Source organism: Pholis gunnellus, assembly GCF_910591455.1.
Source record: "Pholis gunnellus genome assembly, chromosome: 4".
NCBI classification, from domain to species: Eukaryota; Metazoa; Chordata; class Actinopteri; order Perciformes; family Pholidae; genus Pholis; species Pholis gunnellus.
This window is the reverse complement of record NC_136530.1, coordinates 2,509,271-2,528,527: the sequence shown is the minus strand read 5'-3', so window position 1 is coordinate 2,528,527 and position 19,257 is coordinate 2,509,271. Positions and strand designations below refer to the sequence as shown.

Here is a 19,257-nt window from a genome sequence, read left to right as displayed (position 1 = left end):
TAAAGGGGTTTGAAAAGAGCGCCGTTGATCTCCGGTTTGTTATTCGTCACCATGGAAGTGAGACGCAGCGGAGAGCATCTTGTTTTGAGAGCCGGCGTTGTCCGCATGAGCAGCCGGGAGGGCGGAGTCAGGCCATAATCGTGTAAATAAATAGCTGTCATGTGCTTAATAACAATGAGATAACTACAAATATTGGACACAGCATTGATTAGGTTGGCAGCAGCAAATTTATTATGTACATATGGCATAAAGAAATATAACAAACGATTAAGTATTTAGAGCGGATCTGTTGAATCAAGCACACACACGATGCAGAAATATCTGCACCACTGTCAAGTGTACAAATCCCTTTCATTAAAATACACTGACACACACAGAGGAAATGTTCATCTTCCAAAAAAAAAAACAGTACGTGATAGTTAGTGAGTAGCTAGTGTATCATCAGCCAATGTGAGGCGAATCAATCTTGAAAAGTGCACATAGCAGCCAGACTAATGGGACTGAGCAATGCTGGAGAAGTACTCCAACATGTCCTGGATGGTGAACTCCATGGTGATTCCAGATCCAGGGTAGCATCTGCCGATCAAGTCCTCAAAGTGCTTGTACTGACGGATGAACTCGTCCTGCATGGAGTGCCACACCACCTGGCGGAGAGAATCAGCACGAATCAGAGAGGACGAGGAATCGCAACCAGCAGCTTAACCTCACCAACACTTTTATTTATTTATTTTCTCACCTGTAGCAGACTTTCTTCCTCACACAGATGTTTGTCCACCTTCTTGTAAAGGTTGTCGAGTCCCTTTTTCACCTCCTTGCCAGGATACTCTTTGATAACTTTACGCAGCTCTTGTTTGTTGAAGGCCAGCTGGTAGCTCACCTCCTCCTCGCGAACGCCCTGAGCCACGCGGGCCTCGACCCCTTCGAAGAAATGCTGCAGGAGGGCGATAACAGGTTAACCAGCTATGATGCATTGAATACAACCTCTCTGTTAATGCTCGCGTCCTGCGTATCTACTCATGACCGGGAACGCGAAGACACTTTTGATATAACTCCCGACTTACATTGAGTTTTTCCAGCGGCTGGCCCAGAGAGTTGATCACGTAGGACTGCAGATGGTCCGTGTATTTGTGCTTGGCCTCTCGCCGCTCTGCCTCCAGGCACGAGATCTTCAGACGCGACAGCGTGGAAAAGATGTGGTGGAAGTTCTCCATCATCACAACGTCCCGCGGCGTCTTCTGGCTTTCATTGGCGACCTTCTCCACTAAAAAAAATAAAAAACAATATTCAAGAGTTTGTTTGCAGCGTCTAGAGCCAATTTAAAGCAGGTCGGACCACATAGAGCTCTCACCATTCACGAAGACAGCCCTGATCAGTTTGACGTAGGCTTTGTCCAGGTCGCCTCGGCGCTCGGCGTTACGGAAGATCGTCTCAGCCAGCTCGGCAAACTCCTCGAATCCGGTGACAAAGAGGAGGATGCCGACTTTGCTTTTCTTAGAGATCTTCACTTCCTCCATCTGTCTGATCTGAGCCGACTGTGAGACAAAGACACGTCGTATTAAATTCATAGTACGATATGTGTAAGACCTGAAAGGGACAGTGAAACCCTTAACTAAATAAAATCTAAAATACATATTCTTACCTGTAGAGCTTTTTATCAATCTAGAATGTTTTGAGTGTTGGAGATATCAGCAGTAGAGATGTCTGTCTTCTCTACAATATAATGGGCTTGTGGTGCAAAAAGTGCCAAAAAAAAAAATAGTTGCATGCTTCCTGATGTGTGCATCTACGTCTTCACATTTTAGTCCCATATAGTCCCGTTATATTGGAGAGAAGACCAGACGGCAACCTCCGGTTCTGAAGAGTGAAGCCGATGCTTCGTGTGTTAAACCTGCATTATCTCTACTGACCACCAGGGGGCGACTCCTCTGGTTGTATAGAAGTCTATGAGAAAATGACTCTACTTCTCTCTTGATTTATTACCTCAGTAAACATTGTAAACATGAGTTTATGGTCTCAATCTCTAGTTTCAAGTCTTCTTCAATACAGCATGATATTCATTTAGTAAATGATGGTCCATTTAGAGTCAAACAGACCATAAAGCAGGGGATGCTTTAGGGGCGGGGCTACCTTATTCTTCATAACATCAGTCCACAAACCAACGTGTGACATCACGACGACTACGTGCCACTTCGTATATACGGTAAACTTTCCCTTTAACCATACTTTGTCTATTTGTCTAAAAGACGAGAAGTTTTTGGACTCTACTCACAATGCATTTGTCAAAGTTCCTCTTGACAGTGACCAGCACGTTCCCCAGAGTCGTGCTGAGGTAAGAGGCCGGGTCGACGTTCTCGGCGGTCCACACGTGGTGACTCATCTTCACCAGCATGTACAGAGAGTTGAAGCTGTCGATCTTGTCGCCCAGAGCGATGAGACTGTTGAGCTCCGTCTCGATGCTCTGAAAGATCTTATTCATCATCAGCCGCACGACGTCTTTCCTTCAGTCACGAAAATACATAAAAAAAGAGAGGTGAAACAAGGAGACGGGGCTATTTCATGGACGATATATAAATAATGTTTTTTGGCAGCAATAGACGGGTTATTTTTTTGAACTGTCAGCTGACGATGTGAAACTACTCACTCTGAGGACAAAGACTGTCTGTGTTCAGCCTGCGGAGGCATTCTTGACGGCGTGCTTCCATCGGTCTCCTCCGTCTCAGGCTGTCAACACCGGAAACACAAAACATGACAAATCCAAAACACACAACATGACGCTGCAACCGTTACTTCTGAATTATGTCACGCTTTCAGGCGACACAAACTTCAAATAGACGGCGCTATGGTAAGAGTTAAAGGGTTAAGACTCACCTGAGCGAGGGGGGGCATCACTGCCGGGTGCTGCTGCAGCTTGAAGAACTTGCTGATGAAGTCTTGTTCGGCCAGACACAGAGGCTCCAGCTCACTGAGGACCTGCTCAAATATCTGCAAAAGAGAAGCTCGTTTAATACAGAGCAGCATGTGTACACAGTTGTATTCGCATTCCACATTTTACCTTCTAATCCGCTGTATTTTCTTTCTTTTTTTTAAATGGCCAAAACTACACATTTCATCATAGGAAGAAGCATGTAAAGACTGATGTTATCGTCGGATTTTCAACTTTTCCGACGGTCCTTGAACACATTAAGCGTGAGGAAAACTTCCATCAGGAAAAGCAACCAAATCAAAAGCTTAAAATTATATTTCATTAAAAACACTTTTCTACGTCTCATTTTAAAGTTCTCCTAAATAAGACGTTTGCACGTGACAAAAATTCTGTGAAAATATAAATAGTTAATTATGTATAAACACATGGAGCCTCAAGTGTTTTTCCCCGATATTGGGAACACTTGTGGACATTTGGAAAAAGTTGAATATGTAGATTCCAATTTTTGTATAATGAATTATCTAAGAAGTTCAGCTGCTTCATGTTATAAAGCACAAAAGACAGCATTCTCTCTCTACTTCGAGCCATGATTGTGTTTCCACAGACGTGCAGGATTCTTATATTTCAGTGGAAACACACACAGTGAGTAGTGAGCTCAGATGAATAGTTTGGTTAAACAGAAATAAATCGGTGTATATCTTGTCACCTTGTCAAACTTGGTCCTGTCGGCCACGTCCAGGTCGGAGGCGGACATGTTGCCCATGTCCAGCAGCGAGGACGACTGGGACCGCCGGCTGTTGGAGCCCTGCACGGTCAGCTTGTTCAGGCTCGAGGTCGAGCCTGTCAGCTTTCCAGAGCTGCCGTGGAGGCCTAACGCAGCACAGCAACACACGTCAGGCGTTCAGTCGGAGTGAGAGTCAAACCCCGGCAGCCGTTTAAATCAGTCAATTATGACACTATTACTCTATAAATTACAGTCAAATAATTAAAAAATAAGATGGATATCAAAAAGGTTAGCTTTCATCAGGCTTTTCTCATAGAATCAGAAGATGTGATGATGCATTCAGCTGCACTGTGAAGCTGTAGCACAAACCAACCAGGTGCATGGAGAGGTAACGGTGTGGCAGGGCTGATAAAGTGCTGTGTGTGTGTCGGGGGTTAGCGAAGGGCGCCGAGCAAAGGTGTGTGAGGCGGTGGTGAGAAGCAGCGGGCAGTAATTGACAGTAGAACAGCTCTGTTTCCGAAAGGTCGTACTTACTCTCCGTTTCCTGTTTGAGTGCGCTCTCTTTCCGCGGAAGCGTGGCTGCAGCCAGTTAGAAAGGCGGGGCATCAGAGACAGACACAGGTTAGAGCTCAACACATGCAGCATGGGGGGGGGGCTGGATGTTAAGACGTACACAGTTACATATATGCTGACGTGCACTGCGGTGGCTTAGCTATGCTTAGCAGCTCGGACAAAACCTTTTTGGAAAACAATCTTCTTTTACGTTTGTTTTCAGCAGGAAAAGCTGATACAGAATGCAGGAAGCAGAGTTTCTAGAAGTCTCGACATAGAGTCCTCTCTTCAGACTTTAAATATTCAAAAGAGCAGAGAATTCAGAGCATGTGAGGTCCTTCAAAAGTAAAACAAGAGGCAGGACTCAAGCACCTTACAAGGCACACATTAAGTTGGTCAAAATATGCTTTTGGTAACAGATGTGATGCAGAAAAGAACGTAGAAGATTGAGGTCTCGTTTCCTTCTTTACACACTAATTACTTGACAATAAACAATACTGGACAAAATAATCTGGAGGTGCAAGTGACATCCTCATTGCTGTTGAGTAAACTACATGGTACCGAACAAAAAGAAGCAAGGAGACAAAAACAGTTGTTACTTGAAAATCCTGAAACGCACAATAAGACGGACGTGCTTCGCGTCTTCGCTGCGGCTCTTACCGAACTTGCCCTTGGCCTCCTTGGTGGTACCCGACATCTTTATCTTGGCGACCTCAAAGAAGTCTTTGATTTCTCGTTCGTATAATCTGCTCATATAGTCAACGTAGGTCTAAAAGGAAAAGGGGAGATGACATTTGTTTAGATCTAAAAGTTTTTATAGAAAGCGACTTGTAGAAATGGAGGTTTCTTTTGTTAAGGAAACACAATGCTTCACTTTGCATGGTTGGATCAACCTCATCGCACCACAGACACCGCTGGTGAAGGAGGGAATTCCACGAGCACACGAGCACAACACTAGTGAGGAGATGCAACAGTGACGAACATGGCGACATCCTTCACCCGACCATTGCTTTGTAGGTTATGATGCACGAAAGCTAGAACCTCTTCCACATCAGTATTTATCTTTTCTTCTTCCAGATTCTTTAAAGTTTGGATGCTTATGATAACATGATGATTCTGGGCTAAAACTAGGAGTATGTTTTTGTAGCTAAATCCGAAGTATAATTTGATTGTGTCATCAACTGAAGGCGTAGTGAGCGGCGGCGTCTGTGGTGTGATGAGGCGGATCAAAGTGTAGCAGGGAAAAAAATTAGAAACATTTTTGAAAAAGTATTTTTCTGGCGAATTTATGACTATATATTCTCAGAGAATATTTGTGTTTTACTCGTATAGTTACCACTTTAATCTCGGAAATTCTCTGTTTTTTTCCCTCTGTAATTATTTCACATTTCTATTCCGTCGTGCAGGTGTTTCTCTACCACTCCTTTAACTACGTGGCCAGATAAACAGCACTGACCCTCGACAGGCCCTCGTATTTCTCCCGGTGGGTGTTCTTCAGCCACTCCATGAGCTTGGAGTAGCGCAGCAGGTCCCGGTGGAGGGGGCTGTGTTTGGGGAGGCTCAGCTCGGCCGTGTGCTGCGACAGCGTGGAGCTCTGGTCGTGGCCCTGGACGACAGAGCGACAGCAGACGGTTAGCAATACAATACAATGAAGGCGTTAAGTGTGTAGACTAAACCTAATATTAGTGTCCCATTCCATCCACAAACACACTCAGCACACCAGGAATATTTACTCATCACAAACATCTGGGGGATGTTGCCTCAAACTACCACAAAATAACACTTCAACTCAAACTCTCTTTCTGCCGCACTGACGTTCTCCTCTCTTCCCCCTCATCGTCATGTTCATCGGTATCCACTGACATGCACTCAGAGCAGACAGGCACAGGACTTTATGACATGAGACGGCACCAAAACACAAAGAAGAGCCCTCGGCTGAGAGGAGTGCAGACTGTTGATGGAGGAGGAGGAGGAGGAGGAGGAGGAAGATGAGCGGTGCCCCGTCAGCTTCGACATCAAATGAGAGATGTTAAGTAGTTAGAAAACGTACCCCGTGCAATAAAGAATGGGCTGCGTTAGGCAGATGGAGGGCGGGAGGTCTGGTGTAAGTTGGAGTGAAGGTGTGAGAGGTCAAACACTATGCGGGGGAGGTGGGGGGGGGGGGGGGGGGGGGGGGGGGGGGGGGGGGGGGGGGGGTGGTGCTGTGAGGGTACTCACTGGAAGCGACAGACAGGAGGACCTATAGAACTGAGGGATGGTCATTTGGAAGTGACTGAAGTGGTTGAACTGACACACAGAGACAGAGAGAGATCAGAGTGGGATGATTCAAAGTGAGCACAACACGGAGAGTCAAGGGTAGGAGGGGAGGACACAACCAGGAAGGAAACGACACAAGGAGAGGAAGAGAGTCACAGATAAACGGGAAGTCCGTGACGGGGGTGAGGGAGGGAACAGAGAGAACAGGAGAGAGAGAACAGGAGAGAGAGAACAGGAGGGAGAGAACAGGAGGGAGAGAAAAGGAGAGAGAGAACAGGAGAGAGAGAGAACAGGAGGGAGAGAAAAGGAGAGAGAGAGAACAGGAGGGAGAGAACAGGAGAGAGAGAACAGGAGGGAGAGAACAGGAGAGAGAGAACAGGAGGGAGAGAACAGGAGAGAGAGAGAACAGGAGGGAGAGAAAAGGAGAGAGAGAGAACAGGAGGGAGAGAACAGGAGGGAGAGAAAAGGAGAGAGAGAACAGGAGAGAGAGAGAACAGGAGAGAGAGAACAGGAGAGAGAGAGAGAAAACAGGAGAGAGAGAAAAGGAGAGAGAGAACAGGAGAGAGAGAACAGGAGAGAGACTCTTGAATCTGCTGAAAGTGAAAGAGCTGCTCCCTCTGCTTTGTTGGACAGATTATTGAGTAAAATGTCACCAAATATCTGCTGCTCATTAGCTGATTTAAATCCGCGGGTGCTTTAAGGATCACACGTCTCTTTTTGTCTTATTCGTGCAGGTTTAACGGCCTTGAAAGACACGCAAACCGTTTGTGAATCGAGCAACTAAATGAATCATTTCAACCAAAAACAAACCAGAACAGTTCACAAACAGCCTGTTTGACAGCAAAGCTCAATGCAAGTATTATCACAAAATGTACTTTAAATACCAAAAAGTTAAAAATACTCATTCTGCAGTAAAAGGTCCCTTGTAACCGATATATTATTACATATGACATTCCTATTAATATTAATACTGATGCAACCGTGTGTAAGCAGCATTTTACTGTTGGAGCTGGTCGGGATGGAGCAAAGTTTAACTAATTTAATACTTAACTCGTAAAATATGTAAATGTTTCTCTTGCAGCGGAGTAGAGAAATGTAACCTCCTCATACTCGTTTATTGATGCTCATGTAGATATTTAATGATCCAGGGACATTAAATCAGTCAAATACAGCCTTAAAGGATATCTTCTATGTCGCTGCAAACTTAGAAATCAGAGTAATGCTACACTAAATGCTCTTTAACACGTTATATATAATTAGTAAGCCTGGCGTTGCTGTTACCTGGTGAACAAACACGTTGTTGAGGTGATTGGTGAGGCGGCGGGCGAAGGTGTCCCTCAGCTCGGCGAACAGGAGCTGCTGCTGCGTCACAGCCATCAGCTTCTCGTGGCCTCGGGAAGGAAAAAAAGACATCACTTAATAATCTCACCAAAACGTATCCGCATCTGTAAGAATTTAACGTTCAAATAAACTGTATAAATCTGCTTGTATCCACGCCAGAAGATTTAGTTGATGGACAAGTGCGATGTGTAAACTAACCGGGTCGCAGCGCCACGTTCATGCACTGGGAGAGCGCCTCGGAGGCGTTGATGCAGGCCTCGATGCCTTTAGGGGAGGTCAGGTCTCCCTCCTGTAAGGCTCGGATGTGTCCCTTTGACAGGTCCATGTAGTTCTACAGGAAGACGGACACGACGCAGGCAGCGAGAGAAAGAAAAACAACCCAGCAATTAAATGAGTGTATTGTTAAGGCTTCATATCTGTTATTGTGTCTCACAACAACACAGACACAGTCACAGACGGAGGCAGCAGCAGAACTCGAATGTGCTCCTAACCACGAGGAACTGGATCTCGTCCAGCAGTTTGACGTTGTTGGTGTTGCTGATCTGGATGAGGCGGTTGCTCTGTGAGATCTGGTCCATCTGCTCCTTGACGCTCTGCAGCATCTCCTCGTAGCTGCTCAGCTTCCCCTCGATGGTGTCCACCTCGCCCAGCGCCTCGTCCAGCAGCTGCATCAGGATGTTGACCTGCTTCTCCGACGCCATGATGGACTGGATGTTGGCCTTGAAAAGTGGTCAAAAAAGGGAAAGAGGGTATTAATATGAAATCATTTCTGTCCGTCAGATCGCGACGCCTTTCACTTCACTCACCCCGTCGAGGACCTGCAGCTCCCTGGAGAGCTGCTCGGCGAAACCCTCGGCGTTGGAGACGGCGTACTCGCACATCTCCATCATGCTCTCGATGTCCTGCTCCTCGCGGGTGCTCAGTTCCTGGTAGTCGTCCAGGGCGTCCTCGTCGCCTCCGGCCACGCTCTGACTCTCGCCACTCGGCACGGACTCTAACGCCACAGACAGAGAAGGAAACGCAACGCTGAAGACAGGAAGCCAAGTCAAAGACACATTCTGGTATCTTCCAACACACCGGGGTTTATAAAACACCTCGACTAACAACAACTACAGACCAAAAAAACCATTCGGTGATGGGGAAGAACAACACGTTTTAAAGCAGCTACTCATTTTATGCGAGAGGTGGAAGAAGTATACCTGCAATCTGGAATAACTACCATCAGCTAAATGCACTTCTTATGTTTGTTCTTGATTAAAAAAAGACTGTAAATTAAAGTACAAAAACTTAAAACATCTGCACTTAACTGTACTAAAAATAAGAAATAATATGAGCTCCAAGTTTCGGTCAAAATATACAGAGTACATTAATGCACACGTCAGTGAATAATCATATGAACTGAAGGTGGAATGGACACGTAAAGTGAGGTAAACATGACCTAAATGTGTGTTATGATTATAGAAAAACATGAATCATGCCGTCAGATAATTCACACAGCTGGAGCTTTAAGGAGGTGAGAGTCTCTAATGAGAATGGGGGGGGGGGGGGGGGGGGGGGGTTGAGGTCATGAGATAGATAACAATGGAGAGGAGTGAGGAGGAGGGGGGGAAGTTAAGTCCTACCAACCTTCCGCTTTAGGAAGTTCTGGCCAGAGAAAGTTTCAGAGAGAAAAGCGAGAATAAAGAAGAATTTAACACAGAGAGCCAAACCAACAAGCCAAGATACAGAGAAGAGCTCCAATACTTTTTAAAAAACGTGCGATTAACAAATAAATAAAACAAAAATCCAGCAGAGATTCTCACTCATTAGAACACCTCAAACACGACCGACACACACCATTGGTTTAAGAGGAAGATCATAATCAAATCATGCGCTCACACAGGTGTGGGGGGGGGGGGGGGGGGGGGGTACAGTAAAGACGGAGCGTTTCCACACCTTCCAGCAGCTGAGAACTGACATTCACAAACTCCACCTTCTTCCTCAGGTACCGCTGGTTCAGCTTCCAAATGCAGGAGATGAAGGAGTTCTTCTCGGCCGTGCTGCTGGCCACCCAGCGGTACACCTTCTCGAAGTGGAGGTCGAATTCAGGGTTTTCCTGAACAGTGAGAGTCAGAAGAGGAGAGCATGAGCGGGGGAACGAGGTTCTGAGTGGGGGGCAAGAAAAAGAAGCAGCGAGAGATTTCTCCCGACCTTGCTCGCATCTTTGGCATCTACTTCTGTCAGATCTCGGAGCTCCCACGTCTGCTGTCGTTTGTAAAAGTCCCCTTTGTCGGACTTCTTCACCTTCACCACTTTGACCTGCACAGGCCTCTCTGTGGTAACTGGAGGAAGAAACACAAAGAAAAACACAATATTTCAGAATATATTTCCCTTGTTATCATTACCAGTTCTTCACACTTGTTTTTTCCTCTTACCCGTCGCACACAGGAAGCAGTTCTTCTTTTTCTTTCCCGCCTTGCAGACGTTAACGATGCCGAGGAGACGCTCGTCGTTGGGCGTGAAGATGTCCCTCTGGAGAGCATGCTTGATGGCCGTCATGGCGGATGCTGCCGTACAGAAGGTAGCAGGTGTTTAATATTGTGAAGGTAAGAGACGCACATCCATCAAGCGAGCACAAACACTGGCTTTAGGTTTGATTTACACAGCGTTTAGCCTCAATAGCATGTCCTTCCTCAGTATCAGGACCAAACTGAAGTTAGCGTCTGATTCGTAAGCGATATGTGATATTTTGAACCCTTAACGCTGTCGGAAACTCACTTTAAGAAAGATGAAAGTGAAACATGCAAACAATTGGAGATTTCACAGTTTTTTTTCCCACATCTAGACCACATTAGACCAGGTCCAGATCAAAACCCACGATACCTAGACTGGTGAAATCTGAACCAGATTATCCCAGAGAGGCCAGAGATTCTTTAAAACAAAGTTTTAGATTTGTGAAAACTTAACTCTATTTATGAAAATAAAAGACTTAGACTTAATCTGGACTACATAGGACACGGTCTACATTTGGGAGATCTCATGTTTTTTGAATTTCACAAATAGACTTTAGTTAATAAATCTTTCACAAACTGAGTCTCTGACTTCTCTGGGATACAATTGTACATGGACCAGTCTAGGTCTGGTGGTGTTTGATCTGGACCTGGTCCAATGTGGTCTGGATGTGAAAACAGCGTGAAATCTCTTTGTTTTTGCATTTTAACAAATAGAATACAGTGATTTAAAGAATATTTAGCCTCTCTGGGATAATGTTGTCATCTGTGTCTGTTAGCTAGCTGTATGCTAACGCTCCTGCTAGCTTCGAGAGAGCTACGCTAGCTTCCTGTTAGCATCCATGACGCAGAACAGGCGAAGGTTTGACCACATAATACAATAATCTACTGTGATTTTTAATCGAAATGCACACCGTCAGTATTATAACAGACAGATGTAACGTTATGAATTCATAAGTGTTGCCTACCTTGTTTTATCAGCCCCACAGCCCTCTGCGAAGCACCGCCCTCTCGTTTCCGGGTTCGGACGTCACGTGACAGCGACAGTGTCAACATCCGCCCTGATCCACCCACAGAGGCAGTAATAACCATAGACTGTGGTAATAACACATGTATCAGTGCTGTTCTCAAACACTTCATGATTATAGTGATACAGGTTTGTACTGTAAAAGTCCCTGATATGTAAACGTTGACTCTTATGGATAAAACACATTCTGAATTTAATAAATGACATATTTCCCTAAAGTTCAGATAAAATAACTTCAAAATAATCCATAAGGTTTACCCGGCTACAGAATTTATATTTAAAAGGTAATTGAAGTGTACCTTTTGTCATGTTTTCTCATGCCGTGTTGATTAGATATAAAAATACACTTTAAGGTAAATGACATTTCTGATATTTGAATTTAAACTCATCTATTTCTGACATGTTTGATATGATCATTGTTACGGGTGAATATCATACTCGTTGTGGATACACATTAAGCCCTCCTGTGTTTGTTTTATGAATGATTTTAAGCTATTTTTCTTATCATTTGTAGCAAATGACTCTAATCAAATAGCAACAAAGATTTGTGGGGAAACATCTCGTCTCTCTGTTCTTGTCTATGCGTCACGATGAAGAAATGACTGTTTATTTCTATATTTCTATGAATAATTTCACATAAATCCCCCTTATTTTTTTAATTATATTTTCATTTATTTTGATAACGTTTATATTGTATTAAGTATTCTCTTTGAGATCTTATATGTTCTTTACTGTGTGTTCAATACATTTAATTTAATTTAAAAAACACACAGAGGCAGTACAATGTTGCTGCGCCCAGTTTCCTGAGGTATCTTGATAATTGTATACAAACATATAAAAAGTGTATATATTAGTTATTATTTACATGGATTAAAATGAATGACTGCTTATTTTTCTCGATCTTTAGGCCCTGAGCCCTTGTGTCAAAATCTAGTTTAAGGTGTAGATTTGTGCTTATACTTTTTACATATTCAGTAATTAATTTGTGTTTAATCAAATTACCAGACAGCCAATCTGTAGTCAGGAAGTATTCTAACGCATTAAAACTACATAATACAAGGCATTGGTGTTCACAAAAACCTCATACACACATACACACACACACATACACACATACACACATACACACTTACTGTTATTATTTCAGATTTGATCAAGGCCTCAAATTATGACTTCCATTTTTCATACATTTATCGGTTTATATATATACAGACTGTAGATGGACAGAAGTTATTAGTATATATTATATATGTATTAGTATATAATGTGCAGGTACCTGGTACATAATGATATTTAACACCTTCAAAGTATAACATTAACCATATTTTTCATTGAATAAGGTTACAGATAAACCTTTCAAACAACATTTTAGAGTTTGAATATCTAAGCTATTTGTTTTGTACGCATTTATTTACCTCCTCAATTAATCAATATTGGACTTGGACTTCTGGAGGAATTGATTCAAACAGATGCAAATGTGCAGTGTAAGTAAGGCCGACTTAAATGCAGGCAGACTGTGTCGTCTATTGTCTTTCAGAGTTTTGGAGTTTTTAAATGTATGAGGTTATGCCTGAAAAAGCCATGTTGCATTCATACATGATCTTTTTAGGCCACCAGGTGGCATCGTTAATCCATATTACAGTTATAATTCCACTAATAACTTCCACTTATTGTCAGTTGTTTCAGTGTGTTCATGTTTTCCTGAAACATTAAAAGTGATTAACCAGCTGTGGTTAAAGCCCACAGAGGCTTCTGGAGACGGAACATCAACACAGCGAGGCGGGAAAAAGAAAGTCACGAGTAATCCTCAGGCGACGACTTCGCCTCCAGGTTCTCACTGTCTGCTTGTTGAAGTCATTCTGCAGAGACAGCGCTTGATTTCCCAGCTGGTGGATGAGGCGTTCACTGTCATCCACGGTTACCTTCACGGTTTATTGCTGCCTGTGACGTGTGCGCTCGTGAACTCATGCACAAACAGAGACATCATCCTCTTTAGATGATTAACATCGAGTCCACATCCATGCTGAAGGTCTCTGCGGTGTCTTCTAACGGGGCGCGAAATGACATGAACGTCCCTGAGCATCACTGTCTTTGCTCCAGTAGCGGGAACAGATGTGATTGAAGCTCATTGATCTGTGTCCTCTAAAGTTATCGCTTTAATATGGAAATAAACACACAACGTTATATTTTACGGACAGAGAAAACAGCGGATGAGTGTACAGTGACTCCAGCCGACAGGTTTTATTTTTATGGACATTTTGACAGATTTTAACAGATTTTCACAGACTTTTTTAAAATGGATGTTCACAACAACATGAAGTTACATATTTTTACAAGATTCTGACATGAAAATCATGAATATTTAATGTTTAATCAGCAAGCGTACATTTATTTTTGTTGGATGGATGCACTTTTTTTGCATTTAAAAAAATAATGATTTGGTCTGAAATAATTATTTTCAAGAAACGTATGAGCTCATTTCTGGTCAACACGAGATTTAAAGTGATGCTTTTGTGTGATTCTTTGTGGAGAAACTCAGTTTTACAGATCTGTCGAATAAATCGATTAGTCGGTAAAGTGTTAGTCTTAGTCGACTAAGAACTTCTTTGGTTGAGGACAGCCCTAATAAATAAATATGAATATGAATTAATAAGATATATGTGAACGATAACTGATAAATTCAAGTCATTATAGCAATAAAGAAGAAACTACACATTTGTCTCATTTGTCATCCAACCGGAGGATCATTAGAAATGTTTTTTTCTATATTTATTCAAAGTTATGAACTTGATTTCTGCTTCTCTTGGTTATTTTTTCCATTCCATATATTTCATTTACAAGATTTGGAGTGAATTAAGTTATCATCTTTTAAACAAAATCCCTCGTAATTTGTTTAATTATCACGACATTAGAATCCTGATCTGTGCTGGTATTTTAATAGGATTTGTGATTTTTCTCTCAAGATAAATACCCAAAATATTAGATTTTTGTATTCTTTCCAATAGTTTGAGTCAGGTGTTTCTTGTTCGACGCTCGTGAGTGAAATCTTCATCCATTTCCTGTTCAATGTAATTATTTTACCACTTTTTTCCTTCATTCAAGAAACTAATATTTCTCATGTTCGGGTCATCATGTCCATGAAATGTTTTTGAGCCCGACATGTGTAACATGTAAACACTGCACACATCCCATGCACACACACATCACAAAACAAACACCACCATTATCTTTCCTGTAGTCATGATTCTCCCATTCTGGCACTTACTGTCTACGTATCCTGTGAATGTCAAAGGTCTGCAGTCAGCGCTGACGTTCATCCTCCTCCAACAGACTGATGTCAGCACAAAGACATATAGAACTAAAGGAAACCTGTTTCATGAAACATTAGGATGCAGAGTGTGTGTTGAGGTGAGAATTCATTTTCACCTTCATTTTAAGCATCATGTGCAATTTAACCTCTGCTTTTACTGTTTTTATCAATCGTTAACACACTAAAACGACACATAAAGCAAAACTCAAAGAGCAAAACTCTAAACACGTTTTCATGCTTTAAACCTAATCAGCAATTCAACATGACGCCGTCTGTATCACACTGCACACAGTTCTCTGCAGAAGACACAGGAATCTGACATGAAGTCAAAACACTGCATTCAAAATGCCACACACACACGAGCCAAACACCTGACTGCTCCATGTGTAGACTCACTCATCAGGTTGTGCAACTGAGCAACTGTTGACAACAACAATGGAAGTCAACAGAGCAGCAAGAGGCATGAGGATGAGCAAAAGAAAATAAAACATCGTTCTTGCTTCCTTTTTTGTTTCCACAAATGTTCTTTGCTTCCTTTGTGTCATACATGTTCTATTTAGAACATGTTCTGTCTTGAAGTTTGGTGCAAAATGAAACCTTTTGAAATGCATTGATGTATTGATTGATTTGAATGTGGACAGAAGTAAATATTCTCATCAGTCTGCAGTAAGTTCTGGTCTTGTGTTATATTGTGTTTGTTCAATATATTCATGTTCTTTCCTCGAACAATGTCTCTGAAAAGTGGAAATGTTAAAGTGTTTTATTGAGCGTTGTTTTCACCGTATGGCACACACGGTTCATCAGATCTGATTCTCTATGAACCAGCTCATTAAAACACGTGTAATACTTTTACTTGTCTAATGATGTATAGTCTGGGGTTGGTTTTTCAGAAACATTGTTACTACAAGAATATATTGACCAAAAACACCAGTACTTACTGCACACTGATAAGAATATGTATTCATTTCCACATTGTAAAATGATTCAATACATCAATGCATTTCCAAATGTTGCATTTTGCATCAAAAATCAGGAGACGAAGAAATCTAAATAGAATATAAACAAAGCAAAATCATGACAGGTTCTTTTTCAATCGCCAAAACATTGGTTTGACTTACATTGTTGTTGTAAACAGCTGCTCATCTTTGGTCTTTTTAAAGTGCTTTCATCATTGGCCAAATAATCGATGGGTGTGGCATTATGAATGGCAGCGTTTCAAAATGGCAAACGAGTGACGTCATGGCAGATTCCCTGAAGAGAAGCATGTGCAGCGCGTTACAAAAAACGTGCCCATGTTGAAATTGCAAATTGGAATGCCGAGCAGAAAACGTGTTTAGATCTCCGCAGGCTCGGGCTGAGGTTTTGCTCTCTGAGTCTCAATAATAGCGCTTCACATTTCATTTCAGTGTGTTTGCAAATGAAAGAAAAACTGTAATCAATCGTAAAAAAACAAAAAAACTGTAAAAGGACAAACCAGCTTTTCCCGCTAAGCCGCCCCACATGAACCTGCTGCGCCAGGAGGCCACGGCGGGCGCGAGGAAGCCCTCGGCGGACGACACACAGATGTCACCGGCAAACAAAAGGGGCTTTTGGTGGCGGGTGGGGCGGCGTCGGGGGACGTCGATTACATCTGTGTGATCTACGTTTGACATTAACACAGGTGATTAAAGGCTGATAGCATTTTCTATTTGTGTTTGGAATCAGAAGCGCTTGGGTTGCTATCTGGATGGCATTTAGCGCAGCCCTTTAAGGAGGCATCACCAGTGCTGCTTTAGATTCATGTTTGTTTTACGGTCAGCGTGGCAAAAATAAACAAAGGATTAAGAGCTTCATATGTTCAGACTTATGATATACTGTAACTAATCTTACGATGTGGCTTCCATTATTAGTTCATTACGTATTTTATGCAGGATGATGGTATTTTAGATGCCTGAAATAAGGTCTCGGGTAAAAAGAGCTTAAGAGATCCTGTAATCGCTATAATGACAAACTTTCTAAAAGAATGAGTTAGTATCTCAACATACTTTTAAATCATTGTTTTGAGATATGAAGTCCCTGCTTTTGAGTCATTATTTTAAGAAATTAGTAATTAGTAGCTACTTTGAAAAAATAAGTCATCATTTTGAGATAGTCATTATTTTGAGATACTAACTCATCATTTTGAGATACTAAGTCATTATTTTGAGATACTAAGTCATTATTTTGAGATACTAAGTCATTATTTTGTGATATTAACTCATCATTTTGAGATACTAACTCATCATTTTGAGATACTAATTCATCATTTTGAGATACTAAGTCATTATTTTGTGATACTAACTCATCATTTTGAGATACTAATTCATCATTTTTAGATACTAAGTCATTATTTTGAGATACTAACTCATCATTTTGAGATACTAAGTCATTATTTTGAGATACTAATTCATCATTTTGAGATACTAACATCATTTTGAGATACTAATTCATTATTTCATGATACTGATGGTTTTATCAGAGATCATTTTCCGACATAATCCAAAAGCCGATGGCAGAATTCCATTCGATTTTTGCTCGAGGGAACCAGGGTGCCGTTAACTTCCTGGTTGGCTCATAGACGACCACCTCCCCCCTGCAGCTCTCTATTATTGAGGTAATATCTTTTGCAGTTTGGAGCCCTTTGTGACTTAGAACATAAAACTCTAATAAACCAAAAAAAGACCTCTTCACCTGAACACTGACTCAAGTGTCCTCCTGCCACCGTCGTGGTATTTCCTCTCAACACATGACGGAAATTAGCTGAGAATAAAATCAGATCTGAAGGCGCGGAAGTATAATTGTTGTTGCTGCTGGTGAATTTGGTGATTAGAGGAACTGTTAATCATATTAATCTGCCCTCAACAATATGAGGGAAATGGCTCTTTCATCAGCTGCATCACATTTCTCTTTAAACTGATCTTCATCAGAGAATGTTTACATCTCCTTTAGGTACTTTTACATTTATTTATCGGTCTTTTAACTTCACCAAAAGTCCCTTTTTTCTCTGGTGGGAAACTGATTTCTAAACACCGCTTGTTGACACACACACACTCAAGATGCATTAACAATGTTCCTCTTAAAAGATGTACTTTATGAATAAGCAAACAGTGACTTAATGTACATTTCTGAATGGTTAACCAGGAATGTGATGCACTATATGAGCATATTACACCAGGACTATACATATAACATATACGTTTTATATATATATACATATATCATATTTATCATATACACTTAATTTTGGCTGAGAGTTAGAAAAGAAGATACTCAATATGAAGCGACCATTAGCAACCGGTTAGCTTAGCACAAAGACGGGAAAACCGAGGAAAACTGCTAGCCTCTGTCCACATGTAACAAAACGATCAGTCTACCTCTAAAGCTCACAATTAACACAATATTTATTATTATATATTACAATATCATGTGAAAATGACAATTTACCATTTTACAGGCATTAGATTAGATTAGATGCATTATTCTGTTATGTTCGTTTCTTAGGTACAGCCATGATGTTCACGGGTCAATATGACCCGGTGCATGTTTAATCATCCAAAAGTTGTCAGAAACCAAAAAATCCTAATAAATATAGTTTGTACCTCATCACCAACACCATTACTAACAATTCAATCAGTATTTAGTGGAATGAAGTTATTCACCCCTCCATAGATCAGAGTTCAATGAGGGTAACTCACTCATTTACAAAAATTAACAAGATATGAACACAATGAACGAGGTGTGTGTGTGTGTCTGTGTGTGTGTGTGTGTCTACACAGCACACGAGTGACATATCGTCACGGTGTGCTTTGTGCTGATACATGTTGCCACGGTCTTTATAATATTTTCGGTATACGTGTGTTGGGTGAGGATGAACACTGTATTTCACAATTTTTTGACACAAATGTCTCGCTTGGAGGAACAGGTATATCAGTTTCCTCATCTGATGGTTCATAATCAGTAACATTGTAATCTGAATTGACCTCAAGATGGTCTTCATGTTCAGACACATCCTCCTCTATTTCACTGTTGTGATCAAGGATGTGCTCCAGAGCCTCCAGGCCTGTCATCCTTTTGTTTCTGTTGCTCATGTTGTCCTCCAGTAAGCTACTGTGTTGCATGTATCTGCAGAGTGTAATGTTGGTAGGACTCCCAAGCAACCCTTTCGTATGTTTCTCCCCTCTCCTGCTAAGTGTGGGCGGAGTTTTCCCGCGAGAAAAAAAAAGTTTCCCGCCAAAATAGTATCTTTCTCGCACAAGTGCGGTAGTGAGACCGCACGTGTGTGTGTGTGTGTGTGTGTGTGTGTGTGTGTGTGTGTATGTGTGTGTGTGAAATGCGGTGAAACATGTTGGGAGGAGTAAGAGATACTTTGTCTCACATTTTCAAAGAAAGAAATGGTCTAAACTTGACCCTTCTGACCCCTTATAGCCTCCACTTTCACTGCCGGGTCAAATTGACCCGAACATCATCTCTGTTATATAAACCTGCAGGGGGGGGGTTGCACATACATGATATTTTTTATTTAATTTTTTTCACGTTGATTACCCTAATTAAGGCAAGCAGAAGAAGTTTCATACAGAAAAAGTACTTTAAAATATTTTTCTATTTTCAAACTTTGAA

The 19,257-nt window shown here is 41.8% G+C and overlaps 1 protein-coding gene across 2 annotated transcripts; it reads right to left on the bottom strand.

Annotated features, from left to right (window-relative positions):
- Positions 1-214: 214 nt before the first annotated feature.
- Positions 215-11,306, bottom strand: exoc1 (exocyst complex component 1). Of its 2 annotated transcripts, XM_079157457.1 has the most exons (19): positions 11,254-11,306; positions 10,211-10,342; positions 9,987-10,117; positions 9,732-9,891; positions 8,603-8,790; positions 8,288-8,515; positions 7,995-8,127; positions 7,737-7,846; positions 5,656-5,805; positions 4,860-4,968; positions 4,182-4,226; positions 3,630-3,793; positions 2,869-2,982; positions 2,642-2,721; positions 2,270-2,498; positions 1,349-1,532; positions 1,062-1,261; positions 737-931; positions 215-644 (listed from the first exon to the last, which is right to left on the bottom strand). In XM_079157457.1, the coding sequence occupies exons 2-19, from the start codon at positions 10,332-10,334 to the stop codon at positions 492-494; spliced, it is 2,697 nt and encodes an 898-aa protein (XP_079013583.1). In that variant the 5' UTR covers positions 10,335-10,342; positions 11,254-11,306; the 3' UTR covers positions 215-491. The 2 variants fall into 2 exon arrangements, with proteins under 2 accessions (XP_079013583.1, XP_079013584.1); XM_079157458.1 differs by lacking the exon at positions 4,182-4,226.
- Positions 11,307-19,257: the final 7,951 nt, after the last annotated feature.

Excerpts from the sequence above, each read along its gene's own strand:
- exoc1 (XM_079157457.1), bottom strand. The coding sequence starts at position 10,334 with ATGACGGCCATCAAGCATGCTCTCCAGAGGGACATCTTCACGCCCAAC. Across the intron at positions 7,847-7,994 it reads GAACGTGGCGCTGCGACCCG|GCCACGAGAAGCTGATGGCT; the intron begins GTTAGTTTACAC and ends TTCCTTCCCGAG. Across the intron at positions 2,499-2,641 it reads AGACAGTCTTTGTCCTCAGA|GAAAGACGTCGTGCGGCTGA; the intron begins GTGAGTAGTTTC and ends TCGTGACTGAAG.